General features: G+C 29.7%; 1 protein-coding gene across 6 annotated transcripts; it reads left to right on the top strand.

The window, feature by feature from the left end:
• Positions 1–2,236: 2,236 nt before the first annotated feature.
• LOC107167991 (facilitated trehalose transporter Tret1-2 homolog) lies at positions 2,237–22,740 on the top strand. 6 transcript variants are annotated; one of them, XM_015517234.2, is made up of 5 exons: positions 2,237–2,405; positions 16,868–17,105; positions 20,695–20,838; positions 21,017–21,131; positions 21,302–22,740. In XM_015517234.2, the coding sequence occupies exons 3-5, from the start codon at positions 20,737–20,739 to the stop codon at positions 22,570–22,572; spliced, it is 1,488 nt and encodes a 495-aa protein (XP_015372720.2). In that variant the 5' UTR covers positions 2,237–2,405; positions 16,868–17,105; positions 20,695–20,736; the 3' UTR covers positions 22,573–22,740. The 6 variants fall into 6 exon arrangements, with proteins under 6 accessions (XP_015372720.2, XP_015372719.2, XP_015372723.2 ...); XM_015517233.2 differs by lacking the exon at positions 16,868–17,105 and having other exon boundaries at positions 2,238–2,405; XM_015517237.2 differs by lacking the exons at positions 2,237–2,405; positions 16,868–17,105 and adding an exon at positions 10,162–10,874.
• The last annotated feature ends 1,636 nt before the right edge of the window (positions 22,741–24,376 follow it).

Raw genomic sequence — 24,376 nt, forward strand, 5'->3', positions numbered from 1 at the left:
TTATTTGTTTTAAAGTTACATGAAAAACCAAAATCAATTTTGTCGAAAACTGATAGTGCGTAAAATTTCCCGTTTTCCCCTTTATTTTTAGTTTGTTTATCCCGATTACTTAGAAAAATATTGAGAATTGTTTACTTTCAACCTCCCAAAGTACCAACTAGATTCACTTTCAGTTCGGCTGTAGCGTCCATCATGAACACACGTACGCCGCGTCGTACATACTATACACTCCGTTATCGCTGTATGCGCTCATTAGTAATTTATTACGGTCATTATTAACTATCAGTCCCAATTATATAACATTATAATAACAATTTATGATGAGCAACGTACATAGAGCCAGTTCCGCTTCACCATCACGTACACCAAAACCCACAAAACGAAATTTGTCAACTTCGTCAATTTCGCCAAGTCAAAACGACAAAAAAACCAAAATCTACGTTTCACCAAATCGCTTCGACCTACTCTCCACTGATGACACCAATGACATAGTGCCCACTATGCCCTCAACCAACCTCAGGGATGTTACTGCAGTGAACCTGCCTCACACTGAACAAGACATGGGACCTCCAGCTCCACCTATCCACATCAAGAATATCACCGACTACTCTGCCTTCAATAAGGTACTAACTAATATCACCAACTCAAATGGCTTTGCCTGTAGATCAACACCATCATACCTGATCGTGCAACCTACAGGTCGCCAAAACTTCAATAAAATCATAGACCACTTGCATGAAACTAACGCTAGTTTCCATTCATACACCCCCCGTTACCTTCGGACGTAGAGGGTCGTAATCAGAAACCTGCATTTTTCCATTGACATTGTCAGTGCCTTGACTGAGCTGGGACACTCAGCCAAACACATACACAACGTCAAAAATAAAAATAAATGTCCTCTACCTTTATTTTTTGTGGATATTTTAACAAAAGACAATAACAAAGACATCTTCGACATCAAGTTTCTACTCAATACTAAGGTATTGATTGAGAAACTACACAAAAAAAGACGTGGCCCACCACAATGCCACAACTGTCAATCCTATGGATACACGCGAAATAACTGCTGCCACCAACCTAAATGCGTAAAATGTGGCGAAAACCATCATACGAACGAGTGTTCCAAAGACCGATATAGTTCCGCCAAATGTGCACTTTGCACTAAGGAACATACTGCTAAACTTAAAGGATGCCCAGTTTACAAAGCTGCTAACAAAAAAACCGTCCACCCTGTCAAGGGCTCTGATTCCAACCCCTACCAAAATACCAAATTTTACGCTGAAGCTACCAAAAATTATCAAAATTCACACACGGAACTCAAAATCACCGACGCTCTCTCAAGTTTTATATCAAATTTAAACTCACTAATTAGTCCCCTTATCTCCCTTCTTTCATCAGTCTTAAATGCAATTACAGCTAATAGAACTATTCCATAACTTTATCCACATTAAAATTAATTAATTGACATAATATCTTATCTCTATTCCTTTTCACATTGTATTACTTAAAAATATCTATACCTATTATATAATCAACCAACACAACATTATATTATGTAAAATTAAACAATTGTAAACTTGTAATAGCATATAATATGCTGAAACATTTTAATATATTAAATAAATAAAAAAAGATTCACTTTCTGATCTTACAAGGTACTGAAGTCGAAAATCAAAGCATTTTTACTGCCCCAAAACGTGATGACAGACACAAAAAAAACACACATCAATATATACAATATACATCGCTCCACCCAGAATCTAAAACGTACAACTCATTGTTATAGTAATAAATATTATAATTTATTACAATAATATTGTAGATCACAGGAAATAATTTGTGCAGTCCTAGAAAAATAGGTATTTATCATTGTCTTTATTTTGATTACTAAGTTTACACGTGATCTTTGAATAATCTTTAACTCAGTACCTACCAACCTACCTAGCCGTTTCTTTTAACATTATATCTATATTTTATGTATTACATAGGTATAATATACCTATATAACACATCATACCATTATAATATTATACCTAATTAATATTTTATATTTTTATCATTTATCTAAAGTTATGCGCTTTTACTCTCGGCTTTTCCCCACTTGTTTGCAACGTGTAGGTATATTATAGTTATGAGCTGCACTCTGTTTGGATGCCATCGCCATGTGCTACCTATTATAACATTATAACAATGTAACACACTCGGACTCTCATTACTCAAATCTCGGTCAGTCAGTAATCTGCAGTACCTGCCACTTGGTACTACAGCGCTAGCTCAACGTGAATGTTTATGAAACACAATATATATAGTTATTATTTGTTTAATGTTAATGTTAAATTAAATACAAGTATACAACAGTTGTGATTTTCATCGAGTATGGTACCTAAGAACAATTATTTTCTAAGGTAAAGTTAAATTAAATTTTATAAATCTTAAACTATTTGTAGGTACTCTAAATATTAATTATATCATATAGGTTATCAATGATAACTTATCATATATAAGCATTTATTTATTAGGGATAAAATGAGACAGAGTGGCCTATATCTACGATTATTATATTGCATGGGCATCCCCAGACATTTTTCTAGGGGGGGGGGGAATTAATTTAAAAAATAAATGAAAATTTTTTTATACATTTTGTTTATAGTAATAATAATAATAATAATTTATTGGCCATACGTAATTATATAACAGTAGTTTAAACAATATTGTCGAGTATAATGGCGTATTATTCTCTTCCAGCCATATGTGTCTAAATGGACAACCATTTTCCGATTTTAAATCATTTTTAAAATTATATGAAGTAGGTGGTACCCATGGATTACACAAAATATCAAACTTTAAAGCATCGTTAATATTTACATTTGTCAAGTAATGTCCTATATCATTTTTATAATAAGCCACTTCCTTGTCATCAACATATTCAATGTGGTCAGTAAAACTACCACCTTTACTCAAGTCAGTAATATCAACTGTACTTGTGGAATTAGTGTCTATAGTTAAACTTTTTGTTTTATCTAACGGTCCATTAGGACTATCATCTAATTTAGGTTTCTTAAAAAAGTTCCATATGTCCATAATTAATATTATAAAAAGATTTTACCTTGTCGTGATTTTAATATTTTATTGCTGCTAGAATACGATGACAGTCGTTTCGATCGAAAGCTGCGTTGGAAATTATGGGAGTATCCGCCCGCCGCGTATAATAATAATGATGGGTATATTTTCACGTAAGCGACACAATGTAACAGCAAACGGCTAATAATTTATTGTCATGTGAGCAATCAAAAAATACGATAAGATAAAATAATCTGATTATTATTAATGATAGTTTTCATGGATAGTCGTGCGTTGACATATTATAGCAACATAGGTAAACCTATTTTTAGAAGCTAATTTCTTAATAGGAATTTTACCAATTACTGTGGGAATAACATTTTTCCAGGGGGGGGGGCAAGTGCCCCGTCTTGCCCCCCCTTAGGGACGCCCATGTTATATTGAATAATATTAAATAAAAACAAATACCTAAATATTAATTTATATTTTAATACTGCACTTAAATAAAATTACATAACCTATGTGTCTACTACTACTGAACATTATTCCATCAAACAACTAATCAGTTAAATAAGGACTTCATCTTAATAATATATATATAATCCTTACTCGGCACTTGCATACTTATAATGGCATGCTCATGAGATGAAAAATAATTTAAAAATGAATCAAAATATATATGTAATTATATTAAATACCTACACATAATGGCCAATGGAGTGCCCTTCTGCAGAGTGCGTGGGTGGTAAAAGGTATGTACGTCCACCACCAACATCCATGTTTTATTTTTATATAACATTTTGTATTGGATGGATAAGAGGGGAGAAATAAATTATAAAATAGGAATGCACATCCTAAAACCAAAAACTGCGCATGCCTCTGAGATCGGTTATAACTGTTATAAGTATAATTTCAATGTAAAACTGTCAAATAATACAATTGTCATACGCGTTCAGTAGGCGTATAAAATATATAATATTATAATTTGGAATGGATTAATAAATTGTGTGTTCCTAATTAAATAGTTTAGTTGTTTGTGATCAATCTACAGTTCAAACTTGAGACTTAATAGGGTCGACGGTCCGTAAATTAATTTAACTGTCTTAATAAGTTTTTAAGTTTTAAAATATTTCACCATTTAATTTCTTTCATTAGGTCAATGTCTGTAGATTTTTTGATTAATTTAATTTAAAAAAAAAGCGGGAAAGTGGGTATCGCTCTGCTGTAATAGGTGGTGGGGTGGACCTCTGACTAGGGTAGGTTAGATTTGAATGCAATGATAGGTGTCATTGTATACGAAAAACGATTCTGAACGGAGATGATTTGTCAGTCTAGGATATATTATATTTAAATATTGTCATATATTCTACATTGAAACAAATATTTTTTTTTTCAATTAGGACGCATTTTGCATAAGGCATGGTTAATCAATTATTCCAAAAACTTTGCATGTAGTTATCATAATTCATAATTCATAATACCTTATATTATCATAGATGGTGTGAGGATAAATTGTTATCATTACGCGATTTCATAAAAATTTAAAACTCAAACGCTCAAAACATTTTTCCTATAATGACGCTTCAAATTTTCTCTATAGCTATTTGAAGCAAAACTTATGGAAAACTTAGTGTTAAATTTTATAACCTTAGATACAAATACAAACAATATTATAAATTTTGAACTACAAAAAAATTTGCAAATATTCATGGTTTTGACGAATTTCTGTCAATATTTGAAATTCAAATGCTAATAAAATTTAATTTGAATTTCCGGTTGACATTTTTTTTGTGATAAAGATTGACAAATTTGTAAGGAATCTTGTATTAAATTTTCAAATCTTAGATTTAAAAAGAAAATTTTTATAAATTTTAATCGATATTAATTTTAAAAAAAACTAATAAAGATCGAAAATTGCATATACCTATGAATAGTTCAACTTAAGTCAAAAATGCTTGAAAATTTCATGTATCAATGGTGATTTGTTTTAAAGTTACATCAAAAATAAAAATCGATTTTGTCGAAAACTGATTGTGCGTAAAATTTCCCGTTTTCCCCTTAATTTTTAATAATCACTGTAAATACTTGAAATTTTCACCAAATGTTTATGTTAGTGTTAAATATATACAGTTTAATTTTCAAAAAATTTCACTTTTTTGAGTTATTTATAGACAAAAGTATCGGTTAAAAATTTCGGATGACCAAAAAAAACTTGAAAACTTAATACACGGTTCCTTATAAGTTGTACTTATTGTAGCTAAAAAAAATTAAAAATCGTTAGTCACAATTTTTTGTTATAAGCATTTATAGTTCAAATTTTTACGAAGTATGTTGAAAACGGGAAAATTTGCAAGTAATTTTAAAGTTGAAAAATCATAAAATTAAAAATTTTTAATACTTTTCTAAAGAATCGAGAAAAACAAACTAAAAATTAAGGGAAAATTTACGCACACTCATTTTTCGACAAAATCGATTTTGGTTTTTGATGTAACTTTAAAACAAATGACCATTGATACATGAAATTTTCACCGAATGTTTAGATGTTTTGAGCTGTTTGCTGACATTTTAATTTTTCAACTTTTTTAGTTTTTTTTGCTATAAATTTCGATAAAAATTTATTTGTTAGACAGAAAAGCTTGAAAATTTTTCTTTTTAGATCTAAGATTTGAAAATTTAATACAAGGCTCTTAACATATTGTTACAATAGCAATTGAAAAAAAAAAGAAATTCATAGTCACAATTCTTTTTTATAAGCATTCAAAGTTTGAATTTAGACAAAATACGTAAAAATTACGAAAATTCACAAATTATTTTAAGCTAGAAATTCATAAAAAATTTTATTTTTAAATATAAGATTGAAAAATTTAATACAAGATTCCTTACAAGTTTTTAAATCTTTATCACAAATAAAAATTCAACCGGAAATTCAAATAAAATTTTTATGAGCATTTGAAATTTAAATTTTTACAACATTGGATTTTCACTTTTAGCGATTTCCTTAATTTGGTGTAACTCTAAAACAAATGACTGAAAAAACTCGAAATTTTGACTGAATGTTTATATAGGCATTTTCTATATTTGATAAAATTTTCAAAATATTTAGATTTGTTTTGAGCTGTTTACTGACATTTTAATTTTTCAACTTTTTTAGTTTTTTTTTCTTTAAATATCGATAAAAAATTAACTGTTCGGTAGAAAAGCTTGAAAATTTAATACAAGGCTTCTAACACATTTTAACAAAAGCAGTTGAAAAATAAAAGAAATGCGTAGTCACAATTTTTTTTTACAAGCATTCAAAGTTTGAATTTTGACAACATATTATGTAAAAATCACGAAAATCACGAAAATTCGCGAATTTTTTTAAACTAGGAATTCATAAAAAAATTTCTTTTTAAATCTTAGATTTGAAAATTTTTCATAGTCTATAATATATCCTAGACAGATAAACCGGCTTCGCTCAGAATCGTTTTTCGTATAGGTACAATTATATAGTATCATTGGATTCAAATTTAATTTCATCCATTGCAGTAACCCACTTGTAACGTACTGTATAGCAGAGCGACATCCACGACTTACCCACCTTTTTTAAATATTTTAAACATTTTATTCATTTAAATTTATCACCTATCGGCTATCGGCCATCATAACATTTTATTTTATTAAGATGACAAGATCCTGACTAACCTACACATTTTACTAGATACTTAAGTTTTTAATTGTATTTAGGTACTTTTAATATTTAATATTTGTGTGTTTATAATATACAATATATACATATATCTCACCTAATCTATGTGTATATAAACCGTTTATTATATGTATAACTATGTTGCCTAAATGATGTAGGATTTAAACAAAGTCTTGAAATTTTAAGTTATATTATTATTATATTATTATTTATAGGACACTACGATTGTACGTTTAGAGGCAATGGCGTAGCCAGAAATTAAGAAATTATCTAAGGGTAGGAGGAGGGTTTATCTTTTTGTACATAACTAAAATCGTTTAACCGTTTGAATTCGTAGGTACTTCATTTTCGTCATAAAACATTCTTTATGTTTTTATGGTGCCAGTGCCTAATGTAGTAATGTGTATTAATGTGTTATCATTTCGACTCTGCATTATACAATCAAAACTAATGAGTTATCACTGTATCTTTTTTAGGCCAGGGGGGGTTAAACAACTCCTAAACCCCTCCTGGCTAAACCATTGATTAAAGGATAGGAATGGAGATCACATTTATTCAAAAAATATCTAAATTGTTCTTTTTTTCATTTTATTAAATTAATTATGAAAATTCTTAATGTGATAGTAATTTCTATGTACCTATTGTACCTATCTACAATTTGGTTTTTTTTTTTTAATTGAGGGCAATCTTCCCCGTTTTATAAGTGAAAATAGTCATATAATGTATCTATGTATCCAAGAATGTCAAACTGTTAAATTGTTAAATAGTAATTATTATAGACTATAATTTATAATCAAATCCCTCGTTTTACTTTTATTTTTAATTACATCCAACACGTTTTGTTACAATGTTAGATACGTGAATGAGAATTCAACGATAACAATTTTTTTATGATTGCAAGGCCATTTTCCTAATTAATCAATCAAATATCTGATGTTTAAAATGAATTATGTAATGCATCATACGTGAACATTGAAACCTAATTGATAGTATAGGAATCAGCAAAATGTTATAAATTATAATCACATCTTTATTATAGTAATTATTACTACATAATTTGTATGTATTGTATACCAATATATTTTAATAATATTTGAGTAGGTATAGGTATTGTTATAATATAAGTGATGCCTACTGCCTAATGTAAAGAACTTAGTATATTGTATTTATGTACATTGAAAGCAATGAAAGCTATAGTTTCCTATTATATAAACATTTATTGCAATTTAGTTGATTGGTAACTTACAAGTTAACCTAACCTAACCTAACTTATATTTAATACTTAATAGTAATAACTAATAATAAGTGCCTCAAAGATCGAAAAATAAAGTTTATCATATACATTTATTACTGTCTACAACAATTATGAAATACAATATACATAACACTATAGTAACCTATATGATCGTTGTATTCATTGTATACATAAAATATATATACAAGGTGTGTCTGGGTTTTCATACAGAGATTGAGAATGATATAAAATAATTAATGAATAGATTGAAAACCTATTTTGCGTTTTATTAATACGAAATATCTAAACTTTAGATATTTCGTATTTTAGATTCTAAAGTAGTTCATATAAATAATAATGATATAGGTACAGTCAACACTTAACAATACTAAATCATTGAACATGATGTCGACAATCTGGATTAAGAAACCAGTCTTTGTCAATAAAGAAATGATCTAACGAGTTAAATTGACATAGTTCAATAGTTGTGAATTATGGTTCGTATATATATATATGAAAGACCTGAAAAAAAATCATGCTAAATTAACGAATTACAAAAATTGTTAATATTATATGATAATAGTATATTATTTAAGAAATATACTCATATCAGCAAATTCTCAAAAATCATTCTTTTTAAAAAGTTATTACGTTCCAAATTAATTTAACCAAGAAAATATTGAATTTTAAAAAAATTCTAAAAAATAAATTACTTGACTTAAATAAATCTTTTTACCAACTTTACATAACCTATTTTTAATACTTAAAAATAAACATAAAACAATGAATTATACGTGTATAGCACTAGGTCTCTTATTGGAAAAAAAAAATATTAATTTAAACAAAAGTTATTCCTTCCAAAAGTCAGTTCTATCTGTTACACCTTGTACCTATATGGCTATATATGTATATTCTATATTCTAAAATAGAATAAACTCGATGAAAAATATAAAATTATTAAACAATTTATGAAGAAAATCCAAATCTATGATGGAATAAAGTTTTATTATACTGCACATAGCATATATCGTACTCCACGTGATACTGTAGAGCGCATTTATACCTTAATGTATTATTAACATTTTTCTGTTCTATATTATATGGTCAACATTTTCAAAATTCAATACAAGGTTCTTCGTAAGATTTTTACAACGGTTACAAAAAACTGAAAGTATACCTTTATAGAATAGATACAATTTCTACAAGCAGTCTATATAGAGATGTAAGCATCGACATGTTTAATCCATAATTGTTTTTTTATCCAAATTTTCAAAAAACTATAATATCTGTCAAATAAAAATCAATTAATTAACATAAAAAAATTATATTTTGTAAATCTATATAGATTAGGGATATAAGATATTACAGAAGTTGAACCATCGTATTAGGTTAGATTATAGGGTTTAAAGTTAGGTAATACCTATATCTATGATACATCGCTTTAGGTTCGGGATAGTACCGCTTAAAATATTTATGACCAGCTGATGATTCCGGTAGCGAATGTCAGGTGTCCTCGGCCAAGTTCTAAGATCCGAAGGCAGCACGGTATACACGAAATACGGGCAGAAACCTGCCCTAACAGTTGCAAACACAAGGGTAAAAAACGTCGGCCAAGCGAACGCGTAGTATGATGGCAGACGTAAACAGATTATAAGACGATATTTTATCCGACTAACACAACGGACGGCCAGCTCAACACAAAAGTGCATAGCAAACCCGAAACAAAGGCGCACAATGGCGGACATATAACAACGTCAAAAACATTGTCCTATGAACACAGCAAGCGTAACAAGCTGGGCATAAAAATTGTGATAAATCACGATATCACTTTTCAACGCTTTCGAGTGATTTGTCCGGAGCTCGTCGAAAACCTGAAGCATCAATTTTGTCGAGGACTGAATCTTGACTTTGAGCTAATTCTCCAATGATACGTTATTTGACATAGGTATACAGACGACACAATCGTCAGTCAATATATTAAATGAAAAATACCTACGTCATAACTTTTAGACTTTGTGTCATTCATCACTCAGTAGTCAGTACAGTATTATAATCTGTCGTACAGGTAAGACGTGCGTACTGCGTACATCCGTTATTGATACGTCGTTATCAGTTCTCACTGGTTCGTTATGGCTTTCACGTGCTATATCTGTTCATCGGCTATTACTATCTATATAACTTGTTGTGGTTGCATGTAAAATACAGCGCATATAGTAATTATTACATTGCTACTGCTGGATCCTATCTCAACTTGGAAATGTAGTGTTTGCTCTCCTAATTTTGATTTACTTTCTAAAATTAATAAATTGTTCGACCTTTTAAAATCTACTAATGATAAAATTGATCATGTATTTGCCTTAAATACACGCCTTCGAGAAAAATTATGTTTACTGGAGTCAAGAATTGTCAAATTTGAATCACATCCAACTACTAATGCCAACGCTTCTTATTCAGACATTTTCAACGAACTGCAAGACCGCCAATCATGTGAAAAAAATATAATTTTATTTAACGTCGCCGATTCTGCTAATGATGTCGAAGACACCTCACTAGTTAATGATATTTTTGATAAAATTGTTGCTACTTCAAAAATAGTTCGTCTGGGTTGAACAGTACCAAAATCTCGACCGATAAAAATTATATGCGTAAACAAATCTGACGTTGGGTTATTACTGAAATCAAAAAATCGCCTCCGGAATCTGCCTGACATGAAATTTATCCGATTAACCGTTGATTGGACCACTTCACAACGCAGTTTCTACAATTAAGTACGAGAACAACTTTCAATACGCAAAAATATGAGTGAAAATAACTTTTACATCGGCTATATGGCTATATCAAAGAAGTTCCATTGTTCCAACCATTCTACAAAAAAACTAAATACCGCGTCAGGTATTGTTCACTTTACTTTAACTAATACTAATAATAATTTATCTAACTTTAAATGTAAGCATATAGATGGCTTATTTCAAAATGTTAGGGGGATGGGCGATGCGTACAAAGTTAGATTTATTACGTATCAATGAATCTTTATTTACTTTGGATTTTTATGTAATTGTCAAAACTAACTTAAATAATAACTTCCTATCATCTGAACTTGGTTTTTCCTCATTTAAGATCTATAGATGTGATCATGACTATACAAATTCCGGTGTTAGTCTAAGTGGTGGAGTTTTAATTTGTGTAAAAAGAAAATTTTTTTCCAAACGTTTAAATGCACTTTCTACTTCTAACACTGAACACTTATTTATTCACGTCCGGGTTAATAATAAAGATTTAATAGTCACTGGTGTTTATTTTCCACCCAAGAGTAGTATTGATAGTTACGTTACATTTTTTAATGCTTTAAATTTAATTGTTTCGTTACACCCTAATTATGAAATTATTATTTGCGGTGATTTTAATTTACCAAAGTTAAACTGGCTTGTTTAATGTTTATAATGATTACGTTAATAGTGCCATTATGGTATTTATAATCAAGCGGCAACCGTTATCGACGAATTCCCTTATCTCAACTGCCGACAATTTAATAAATGGTATAATTTATTGGGTTTATTATTAGATTTATTATTTTCTAACATTCATTCCCAAAGTTTAGGTTAGGTAGCAAATTTACGCTTAGCAAAACACTTGTAGCTCATTTAGTTTAAAAATTACAGTGAATCGACCTATTATGGAACTTGATGGTAAGAACATTGTCTGTGTTTGTACATTGGTTTTTTACGATAATTCAATTTTTAAGTGAGTTATGAGCATTTTTAATGTACTGTATATTATATGCTCATAACTCACTTAAAAATTGAATTATCGTAAAAAACCAACGTACAAACACAGATAATGTTCTATAACCATCAAGTTTCATAATAGGTCGATTTACTGTAATTTTTAAACTAAATGAGCTACAAAGTGTTCTTTTGAGCGTAAATTTGCTATATTACGCACTGGTAAGACGGAAACAACAAATACCACTGTTAGGTACTCTTAAGAGGACGTGATACCCGCATGTGTTGTCTCCGTCTTACAAATGCGTAACATGGTACATTTTTCGCTCAGCAGAACACGTGTAGCTCCGTTAACTTAAAAATTAGAGTGAACTGACCTCTTATAAAATTTAAAGGTAAGATAATTATCTAGACAACCTCATATGCTTTTTATTTTATATCAAATTTAAAGCGAGTTATGAGTATTTTAAAATTGTGAATTTTTTGTGCATCTTAAAATACTCATAACTTCTTTTAAAATTTAAATATATTAAAAAGCATATGAGGTTGACTAGATAACAATCATACCTTTAAATTTCATAAGAGGTCAATTCATTCTAATTTTTGAGCAAACGGAGCTACACGTGTTCTGCTGAACGTAAAATTTACTATATAATGCACTTGTAAGACAGAGACAACACATGCGGGTATCACGTCCTCTTAATGACGCTGATAAAGCTATATTACCTTTAGACACGTTCATATCACCCCGCTCTGTATATTAGCTTTGATATTTCTACGGGTTATAGTAAATACGATTCAATTCTTAGTTATTTTGATTTTAACCGTACAAATTTTGGTGGCGCTTATCTTATAGTGGCTTATACGCTCTTAATTCTTGTAATTATTGGAACGAAATTTTAAGCAGTCCGGACATTAATATAGCCATTTCTTGTTTTTACTCAACACTAAATACTCCCATTGAATTATTCGTAACTAAAAATCACTCCTAAAAAAACAAATTTCCCCTTTTGGTATAATAAATACCTACTTCATAAGTTTAATTATTAAAAAAAAAATTGCACATAAAACATTCAAACGTAATAAAAATCCCATTGATTTCAATACATTTAAACTTTTACGGCTACAAATCAAAATTGAATCTCGTATTGCATATAATAATTATTTTAATCGTATACAATCGGATTTACTACTTAACCCAAAACGTTTTTGGAATTTTGTCCGTTCTAAAAAACAAGATGATTCTATCCTACAATCTATGTCTCTTAACGAAGTGACTTGCAAATTCTAGCCAAGATATTGCTAATCTTTTTGGAAACTATTTTAGCTCTGTTTATCAGCCTAATATTAACTCATTTACACCAACTATTTTTTCTAAACATAATACTGTTGATCTAAATAATATTAAATTTACGATTGCTGATATTTTCGAAGGTTTAAGTCAAAACTTAAACCTTAGTTTAGATTTGGTCGATCTACCGTCACACACCTTTTTTGATCTTTCCGTTCATTCGTTTCTGTTAGATGCAATTGAATCAGGTTCACAGGTTGATGTTATTTACACTGACCTCAAAAAAGCATTCGATAGCGTCAATAAGCTAAAATCATATTGTATATGTGTATCAGATCCATTATTAACATGGTTCAACTCTTATCTACATAATTATTCGTCTTTTCTCATTTCCGTTACTTCAGGTGTCCCACGAGGTGGCCACCTTTCACCGTGGCTATTTAACATTTTTATTAATGATGTATCCCAATGCTTTTCAACCTGTGAATTCTAGCTCTTTGCTGATGACTTGAAGGTTTTTAATGTTATAAATAACACATCTTACTGCTTGGATTTACAGAATTGCATAGTTAAATTTTATAAATGGTAATCAATAAACAATAACAAATGTAATTATATATCATTTTTTCTTTTCCGTTCGTATATCAACTTCCAATATTCTATTAATTCTAATCCCCTTGTCCGAGTTACCACACAATTAAAGATCTAGGTGTTATTTTCTTTTCCAACCTTTCATTTAATGACCACATTAATTACATCTGTAATAAATCTTATAAAATACTTGGATTTTTAAATCGTAACACCATTGGTTTATCTAATGTTAATGCACTAAATACTCTATATGTCACTAGTCCGTTAATACTTGAATACGCTATTAATATTTGGTCACCACCTCATCAACTTTTACATATAAATCGAATAAATAAAGTACAAAACAAATTTATAAAAATGGATATGGTCAAATTGCACTTATTTTAGTCGAATTGCACTTGGGTTTAAAAAAGGTAATGGCCGAACTTCACTCGGGTAAAAAACAGGTATTGGTCTAACTGTACTTGGTCTCAAAAATATTTCAAAAATTATCATGCATTTAGAAGGGATTAAACATTTATAGTTAACACTCATTTTCCTATAATTATTATATTATATTTTAAGCTCAATATGAGTCTTTCCACGCGAAGATCAATAAATCATTTTCTTCACCACATCCAAATATATTTGTTTTAATTGATGTTTTAACACAATTACAAATCGACACCTACATTTTAATGCAGAATACTGACACAAGACCATCAACAACACGGTACCAGAAAAAAAAAATAATATTAAAAAATATATTGACTTATATACTCTATATACTCAAAAGAGTATTACCAGGTTAGAATTTTTGAATACAGTTACCTAGTCATTACTACAAAAAATGATCGAAATGACAACAACAAAAAGGCGGGTAAGTCGTGGATGTCGCTCTGCTGTACAGTAGGTTACAAGTGGGTTACTGTAATGGATGAAATTAAATTTGATTCCAATGATATTATATCATTGTATACGAAACACGATTCTGAGCGAAGACGGTTTATCTGTCTAGGATATCTCATAGATTATTAAAAATTTTCAAATCTTAGATTTAAAAAGAAAATTTGTTATGAATTTCTAGTTTGAAATAATTTGCGAATTTTCGTGATTTTCGTGATTTTTACAAATGTTGTCAAAATTCAAACCTTGAATGCTTGTAAAAAAAAAATTGTGACAACGCATTTATTTTTATTTTTCAATTGCTATTGTAAAAATATGATAGGAGCTATGTATTAAATTTTCAAATCTTAGATATAAAAGGAAAATTTTTTATGAATTTCTAGCATAAAATAATTTATGAATTGTCGTGATTTTTACGTATGTTATCAAAATTCAAACTTTGAATCCTTGTAAAAAAAAAATTGACCATGAATTTATTTTATTTTTCAACTACTATTGTTAAAATGTGTAAGAAGCCTTGTATTAAATTTTCAAGCTTTTCTACCGAACAAATAAATTTTTATCGATATTTATAGAAAAAAAAAACTAAAAAAGTTGAAAAATTAAAATGCCAGTTAACAGCTCAAAACAAATCTAAATATTTTCAAAATTTTTTCAAATATAGAAAATGCCTATATAAACATTCAGTGAAAATTTCAAGTATCTGCGGTCATTTGTTTTAAATTTTTAGAGTTACACCAAAATAAGAAAATCACTAAATGTGAAATCCAGTGAAAATCCAATGTTGTAAAAATTTGAATTTCAAATGCTCATAAAAATTTAATTTGAATTTCCGGTGGACTTTTTATTTGTGATAAAGATTTAAAAACTCGTAAGGAATCTTGTATTAAATTTTCAAATCTTAGATTTAAAAAGGAATTTTTTTATGAATTTCTATCTAAGATAATTTGAACATTGCCGTAATATTTACATATGGTGTCAAAATTCAAACTTGGAATGCTTGTAAAAAAAAATTGTGACTACGCATTTCTTTTATTTTTCAATTGCTATTGTAAAAATATGTTAGGAGCCTTATATTATATTTTCAAATCTTAGAATTAAAAAGAAAAACTGTTATAAATTTCTATGTAAGATAATTTGAACATTGCCGTAAATTTTACGTATTTAGTCAAAATTTGAACTTTAAATGCTTATAAAAAAAAATCGTGCCTACGTATTTTTAATAGTTTTTAACTACTATTGTAACAATGTGTTAGAAGCCTCGTATTAAATTTTCAAGCTTTTCTACCGAACATATAATTTTTTATCGATATTTATAGAAAAAAAAACTAAAAAAGTTGAAAAATTAAAATGCCAGTTAACAGCTCAAAACAAATCTAAATATTTTGAAAATTTTATCAAATATAGAAAATGCCTATATAAACATTCAGTGAAAATTTCAAGTATCTGCGGTCATTTGTTTTAAACTTTTAGAGTTACACCAAAATAAGAAAATCACTAAATGTGAAATCCAGTGAAAATCCAATGTTGTAAAAATTTGAATTTCAAATGCTCATAAAAATTTAATTTGAATTTCCGGTGGACTTTTTATTTGTGATAAAGATTTAAAAACTTGTAAGGAATCTTGTATTAAATTTTCAAGCCTTAGATTTATTTTTATTTTTATTTTTTATTTTTATTTTTATTTTTATTCAAAACTGGTTTTGACAACATTTATTTTCATACATATACATGGTTACCTATTGGCTATTTGCAGGTTGTAATTAAAAAACGAATGACTGAATATGATTGATGTGTTAAAACTTTAAATTAGCACTATTTGGAGTAGACAGTTATTACTTTTTAGTTAGACCCTATGTGTATTGTATAGCATAGAAATGTAGGTACTTTTTAGTTATTTTATGACTTTGGAATTCTCTAATATTTATTTTGTTTGTAATAAATTACCTTCTTCGATTTACGTATATGCCAGCTACTTGCAATCTTAGGTATAAGAAAATATTATTCCACAAATTACAACTCTAACCTTGTAATCGTTTTAAAATTAAGTAGTTCGAGTTGAGTCCTACACTCGTCATTCATGCGTTTTTTTTAAAGTATTGTAACTTGTAAGTATAGTATTTGTGTAACTTACGTCATGAGTTCATGACTCATGAATTTTCCACAAACTATAAAAAGGCCTCTCTTATATTTTTTTTTCGTTCTTTTATTAACCATTGCTTTTATACTTGACGTATTCCTTGAACCTTGGTGGCTTGGTAGTGGCACAATGCAACTACAGTATACATAATAATATATATATGTATACATTGAAAATATAAAACATGGAATAAATTACGTTAATTATTTATCCTCTACGTCTACGGTTCATTTGAATTTTTTAAAACCGGTTTTAGATTACCTTTACAATAACGGGAATTGGTGGTGTACTTCTTCCCACGAGAAATCGTACCGTCACGCGCATGCAGAATAACCGGCAGCGACGGAATTTCCCCCACTATATGCCATAATCATGGCGCGCTAAGTGTGGGTTAGGATAGGACGAGTTTTGGGCGGATTGCGATCCTGATCGCTCGTGGACCGGAGTATAGCATAGTATAGCGGTTAGGTGCACACGAATTGCGTCAAAGTCAGGTAAACAAACCTTTTTGAACGAATTGCATCCGAGGCATGGTTGAAAATATACAAGGTTATTGCATATCGACAAGAATTGTTATCATCAGATACAAAATGGCTGCGTAAAGGGATATCACAAATTACAATTATATCAATTTTTCTTATCATAGAAATTGGAAAATACGCTATATAATGTTCAAAATTACCGCGCATATATACTCGATTATGGTTGGCTCTCTTTACGCTGCCATTTTTGTTATTATCATCAAATATTTGGTAGAGAAGGGGTATATATGCAATAACCTTGTATATTTCAACCATGATCCGAGGCGTAATTCATATTACTTTTTCACCTAACACTTTTCAGTGGATTCCAAATTTATTTTTAATTTTGATAATTTTTTTTACAATAACAATAATAATAATAAATTAAATATTCATCACGAACATTATATTATTATACGAAAACTAGTTTTTAGTGGTTTTTACTTTAATAGATATTTTCAGTAAAAACATATTACTAACTATATATATAGACTTGAGACTTCCCATCGATAAATTAATATGGATTTCAAGGGAATTAGATATTATTTTTCTTCCAAATATGTGATTATAACGATTTTTATATTATAGTATTATTTTTTATACAGTTAATTTTTTAATATAATCTGATATTTTTATTATGGCTGTATCCCTTTACAAACCTCTTATAATAATTAACCGTAGATGAAAAGGAAACACGAATCGCGTCCAGGAGGCAATTCATAAAAAAGGTTAGTTTACCTGTTTTAGTGCACACTTGTGTAGTTACTGAATATATTATATTGTATACCCTGATGTGATGTACGGGTTATAAGTATCAAATATTTCACATGAAATTTTCACTTTGAAATATTCAAAGAAAAAAAGCGAGTAAGTCGTGGATGTCGCTCTGCTGCACAGTATATGTATAGGTTACAAGTGGGTTACTGTAAAGGAAGGAATTAAATTCGAATCCAATGATATTATATTATTGTATACGAAAAACGATTCAGAGCGGAGATGGATCTGTCTAGGATATATTGTAGATTATTAAAAATTTTCAAATTTTAGATTTAAAAAGAACATTTTTATGAATGTCTAGCTTAAAATAATTTGCGAATTTTCGTGATTTTTACGTATGTTGTCAAAATTCAAACTTTGAATGCTTATAAAAAAAAATTGTGACTATGAATTCCTTTTTTTTCAACTGCTATTGTAATAATATGTTAAGAGCCTTATATTTTCAAGCTTTTCTACCCAACAAATAAATTTTTTATCGATATAAATTTAAAAAAAACTAATAATGATCGAAATTTGCATATGCCTATAAATAGTTCAACTTAAGTCGAATTTTTTTGAAAATTGCATGGTAGATAGAATATACTTATATAAACATTCGGTTAAAATTTCATGTATCTATGGTCATTTGTTTTAAAATTACATCAAAAACCAAAATCGATTTTGTCGAAAACTGATAGTGCATACAATTTTCCGTTTTCGCCTTAATTTTTAGTTTGTTTTTCTCGATTATTTAGAAAAGTATTAATAATTTTTTACTTTTGACCCCCCCCCCCCAAATACCAACTAGATTTCTGATCTAACAAGGTACTAAAGTCGAAAATCAAAGCATTTCTACTGACCCAAAACGTGATGTCAGACACAAAAAAAAACACACACACATCATTGTAAAATCAATAAAATCAATACCTTCCTCTCTCCGCCCCGAATCTAAAACTTTAATTTTTTTTTAAATATTATTTTTTTTTTTTGGCATATTTGACAAAATCATCACTATATATGATCACACTGATTTCATAGCTAATTAATGATTATCGGTTCACAAATTATGTTTTTCTTTGATGTTTATAAATTATAATGTTAATTTATAATGCTATATTTATAATATATTAACATACAAATATTATATTATATTATTTATATAAGTCCTATAGGCTGTAAATTATAAATTATAATAATACTATTATACTAAGGATTTAATAAATATAAAATTTTTATTTAAATAGGAATACTAAATAAGGTTTTAAGTTTTTAACTCATAGATTATTATAATCACAGAATTAACAATAATCATAATAATGTTATAATGGGTACTCTGGTTATACCTATATCTAATTATTAATTATACAATTTTAAATAAACATGAATTAAGAAATTGATATAAGTAAATAGGTAATTCATGTGTTTTGAAACTTTTTTAAGTATATATATGAATTTTATGTAATTTGTATAATGTACTAAGTATGTAAAAAATATTTCAATAAAATTTTAGAACCCTAGATGTACCAAATACCAATAACATAAGTACATAACACTATAATATATATTATATTTTAATATTATTATATGGTGGCTAATTAGTAAGTATAGTAAGTAGGTATTAATAAAAATATTACACCATTAGGTATAACATTTCATGAAATACTGTGTTTCAAAAAATACAATATTTCACGTAACAACATATATTTTACATATAATATTATTTATTATACTATTATTTTTAATAGTGGTCCGCATTTACTCAGACATTGATCATCGACAATACGCGTCTATACATGTAAAAAACACGCTAAGAAAAAAACATAAATTAGAAAATTTGTGATTTCAAAAGGGGCCAAGTCATTTCTTAAATTCATTAGTACCTATATAATTTTTTTATAATTGTTTGTATTTGATTAAGTGTGATAATTTAATATAGCTTAGCGGCTATAAATATTCACAACTAAAACTATAATGATGGATACTGATACAATAACATGAATATATTCATAAGCCCATTTTATATTTTTACAATATTATCATAAGGCTATGTAATTATAAAGATATTATAAAATAAAATTAGCTGACAATTGACATACTGTTTTTGCTCAGAATAGTTTTTCGTAGGTTTACAATGATTTCATATCATTGAATTGAAATTTCACACATCCGTTTTATAATCGATCTCTCTAGAGTCTAGACCAGTATTGAGACTTATTATAGCTAGGTAAAAAATATCTATTATCTTATCTAGGTACTAGGTAGCTATTATGACATTTATGATTTATCTATTGGGCATTGGTTATCTTATATGACATATTTACCTACCTATCTAGATAAATTTTATTTAAATTATAATATCATATTCATTTTTTTTTTTACTAAAATTGTTTTATCATTGAACACTAAGTATCCAATTAATAAAATATTACTTTATTTGATTAGAGACATTTGAGTATGTATCTAATGAGTTAAGTAACTTCATTACATTTTAAAATAACTACTTATTTATCTAATACTGTACTTACTACCTATACTGACTATACTATAGCCTATAGGTATAGTTTATAAAATATACAAAGAATGTAATATAATAAAACTATAAATCATATACATTATACTTTATATATATATTATATGATTGAAAATTTAAAATATTGTTTTCCGTGTACGCGTGCCTATATAATTCATACTATTACCAAAACATCTAAAACATATCCGTACAAAAAACAAATGTATCTAAAAAATACAATCCTACAATTATAGTACCTATGTAATAAATATTAACAAAACTATATTACATTTTCAGACTCTGACTAACTTTTTAAAATCGATTCTACCATCAAAATACATGGAGCCAAATGAAAAAACTGACTTAATAACTAGTCATGTGTACACAAATTACTCAAGTAAACCACATAATTTGCATTATGCAAGTACAATAAGCCGAGTGGTTAGTATAATAAAATTATAGATTAAATAATTTTTTTTATAAAATAAAAATATAATTGATTAGATGCTTAAAAAATTTGTGATTTTCATTTTTATACAATAATAAATAAATATATATGTGTGTGTATAATTTAACAAAAAGTATTCTTAATGATAACTAATTTATTGTTTCGTTTCAGTTATGGCTGGCATTGGTAGTAACAATGCCATGTTTGGCGCCGGGCATGAGTTTTGGATATTCTGCTATTGTTTTGGATCAATTGGAGTTAACAGTTAATGAACAATCATGGTTTGGTATTTATTTTAATTTTAATTTTTTAATTTTACTTAATTTTTTTGAAGGTACGTGGTAATTAGTTTACCATATTATATAGTAAACGCTTAAAAATGCAATCACAAACAAGAATGGGATTAGGCGTACTGTATAAAAAGTATAACTCAAAGTTTTATTTTTTCCGGTGTAGCTAGTCTACCATCTACGATGATGCCAATCGGTTGCCTGTTAAGCGGGCCGATGATCGATAAGCTCGGCCGTAAGACGGCGCTTATGGTGACCAACCTGCCGTCTTGTCTGGGATGGCTGTTGTTGTCCAGGCAGCCGGCCAGCCTGTATGTGCTGTATACAGGCCAACTGCTGGTGGGCATGTCAGTGGGCTTGTCTACAACCCCGGCCACAGTTTACGCGGCTGAGTGCATCACGGTCAATTACACCGGGCTACGTGGATGCTTCACAATAATGACGTCCATCATGCTCAACTTCGGCATGTTCCTCACGTACCTGTTGGGCGCGCTAATGCCCGCGTACGTGGTTGCTTACGTGGCGGCGTTTGTGTCGTTTGCCGCATTCATATTCATTGGCCTGCTCATTCCCGAAAGTCCACCGTGGCTGTTTGGACAGGGCCGCCGCGGTGACGCAGAGTTCTCTCAGCGGGTTTTACGTATTGCCCAGCCCATACTGCAAACGTCTCGGGCAATGTCACTAGACGGAGATACTGCCACCACGGTGCGCGTCAGGTCCCGGATCGTGGACAGGCTATCCGAGCCGGACGTTTACAAGCCAATGGCGATAATGACGACGTTCCTGTTCTTCCAGCAGGCGTGTGGTTCGTTTGTGCTAACCGCGTACATGGTTCAGCTACTCGGCGGCCTCGACGTGACCGTAGACAATTACGTGGTGACACTGCTGGCGGGGTTCACCAACCTGGCGGCTATGGTCATGCTGTCTGTACTACTCACCCAGTCCGGTTTCAAGCAGCTGTCCTATGTGTCATGCGCTGGCTACGCCGCTTCCATGATGCTGCTAGCCGGGTTTCTGCAATGCTATAGCGGCGGTGATTCGTTCGTTAATAATGTGGTGGTCATCGGTTGTGTACTGCTCAACATGGCCATGAACGGGCTGGGACTTCGGCCCATACCGTATGCTATGCTCGGCGAAGTGTTCCCCACTGACGTGGCAGGTGTGGCCGGTTCTATCGTCGCGTGCATGTCGTCTGTATTCAACTTCATTGCCATCAAGTCGTACCCGTATCTGCGCATATGGCTGGGCCCGGGCGTGTTCGCGCTGTACGGGGCCCTGGCGCTGCTTACGCTAGTGTTCGTCGCGGTGATCGTACCGGATACCCGGGGCAAAACCATTAAGCAAATAAGCGACGAGTTCCTGCGGAAGAAGTCTGACAGCGGTTATGACACCGGAGGTTACCGTAAGGGGAGTACCATCGCCGATGAGGTCATTTGAACTATGCATGATGGGTGTACCTTTATATTTTATTATAATATATTGATTTTCGAGGATCTCATTTTTCATTATATCGTTATAAATATAATATTATATGATTTCTTTTTTCTCTTTTTTTTATGTCCGTGACGATTATTTTTGAAATATAAATTATAATATGATTAAATATTACCATGTGTTTTCGTCTTTATAAAAAGTTTAAGTACAAAGATTGAGTTCTGTAGGCACTATAGACTATAATATAATATAGACAAAACAAAACAAAAATAAAATTTCAACCGGAAAATATTGTTCTAAATATTTTCAAATTGGATTTTCGTGGAACAGAGACGAAGAACATCTACGACCACAATCAGGGCCGGCGTTAGAGGTGGGTGACCTGGGCCTACGCCCAGGGTGCTTGTTGAAAAGGGGGCGTCTCAATAATATATAATGTTAAAACTTAAAACAATCAAGGTTTAGAATCTTCTTTATTTTATTAAAATTAATATAAATAAATAACTAAATGTTAATTGTAATATGATATGAATTTTTTTTATATGAAATAATGCAATATATGTTTATTTATAAGTAGTACAATAAGCATAAATGATGTTTTTTAAATATGAATTGATGACGTAAGTAAAGAAACCATAAAGGCATAAAATCATGGCACTTGAATTTTTAATTAAAAATAAAACTTCTACTATTTAAATGGGGAGCGCGCATATTTGTTTACTCGCCCAGGGCGCCAATGACTACTGCTGGCACTGAGTCCACAATGTGTTTTCTGTATAGTATTCATAGTATGCTACATAAAAATGAGGGCACATAACATGACAAAAAAACTACATCAACATAAACTACACGATTTTTATGAAAAAAAGTAGAACCTCTAAAAACATTAAAAAATAATATTTTTAATTTTATCGAGGGCGCTTTTATCTGCCATTCATTTATTCGAGAAATAAAACAATAGTAAGAGTTACACCAAAAACCAAAATTGATTTCGTCGAAAACCATTTTTGTGTGAAAATTCCCGTTTTCTCGAAATTATTTTACTGTTTTCCGTGGTGTTTTTGGAAACCACCACTAAACTTTTTCCTAATTTGGATCAGTGGCGCACAGAGGTATTTTAAGAGCACATCATGCAGTTAAAAAAAGTTAGTCACCCACCCACCCAATTTTTTATTTATAACAAATATTTTCACTTATTATTCACTGTAATTCAAAGAAATCAATTAGTATAGACTATAGTTTATATGTATGTTATACATTTTTTAATTTCCCTGTGAAAGCTGCAGTAGTACACACCCGCCCCGCTCGAGAACACATGCAGTTGCATTCTTTGCTAACCTGTCTGCAGGGCGCCACTGATTTAGATTATTGGACTTACCAAGTGCATTAACTAGATTACTTACCCATCGGAAAAGATACTGAAGTTGAAAATCAAAGCATTATATTTCGACTACTGTTATCATGTACACACACAGAAAATGATAAAAAAAAATACACATCATTGTAAAGTCAATACATTCATCATCACTAAGTTCAGAATCTGAAATTTAAGAATAACTGAAATTTTTATGCAAAACCAGTTTTCTGCAACAATACCAATTTGTTTTTTTATGTGTAACTCGAAAACTTATCACCATAAATATATTTTCATCAATTGTTTATTTCATGATTTTTTAAAGATGATAAAATTTTCAAAACATTTTGAGCTATTTATAGACATTTAATTTAAATATAAATATTGATAAAAATTTCATTGAGTTTTTTAGCTTAAACATTTTCTCAAACATTAATAAAGTTTAAATTTCGA

Source organism: Diuraphis noxia, unplaced genomic scaffold (assembly GCF_037042655.1).
Source record: "Diuraphis noxia isolate RWA-SAM2 unplaced genomic scaffold, SU_Dnox_SAM2 contig0004, whole genome shotgun sequence".
In the NCBI taxonomy this organism is placed as follows: domain Eukaryota; kingdom Metazoa; phylum Arthropoda; class Insecta; order Hemiptera; family Aphididae; genus Diuraphis; species Diuraphis noxia.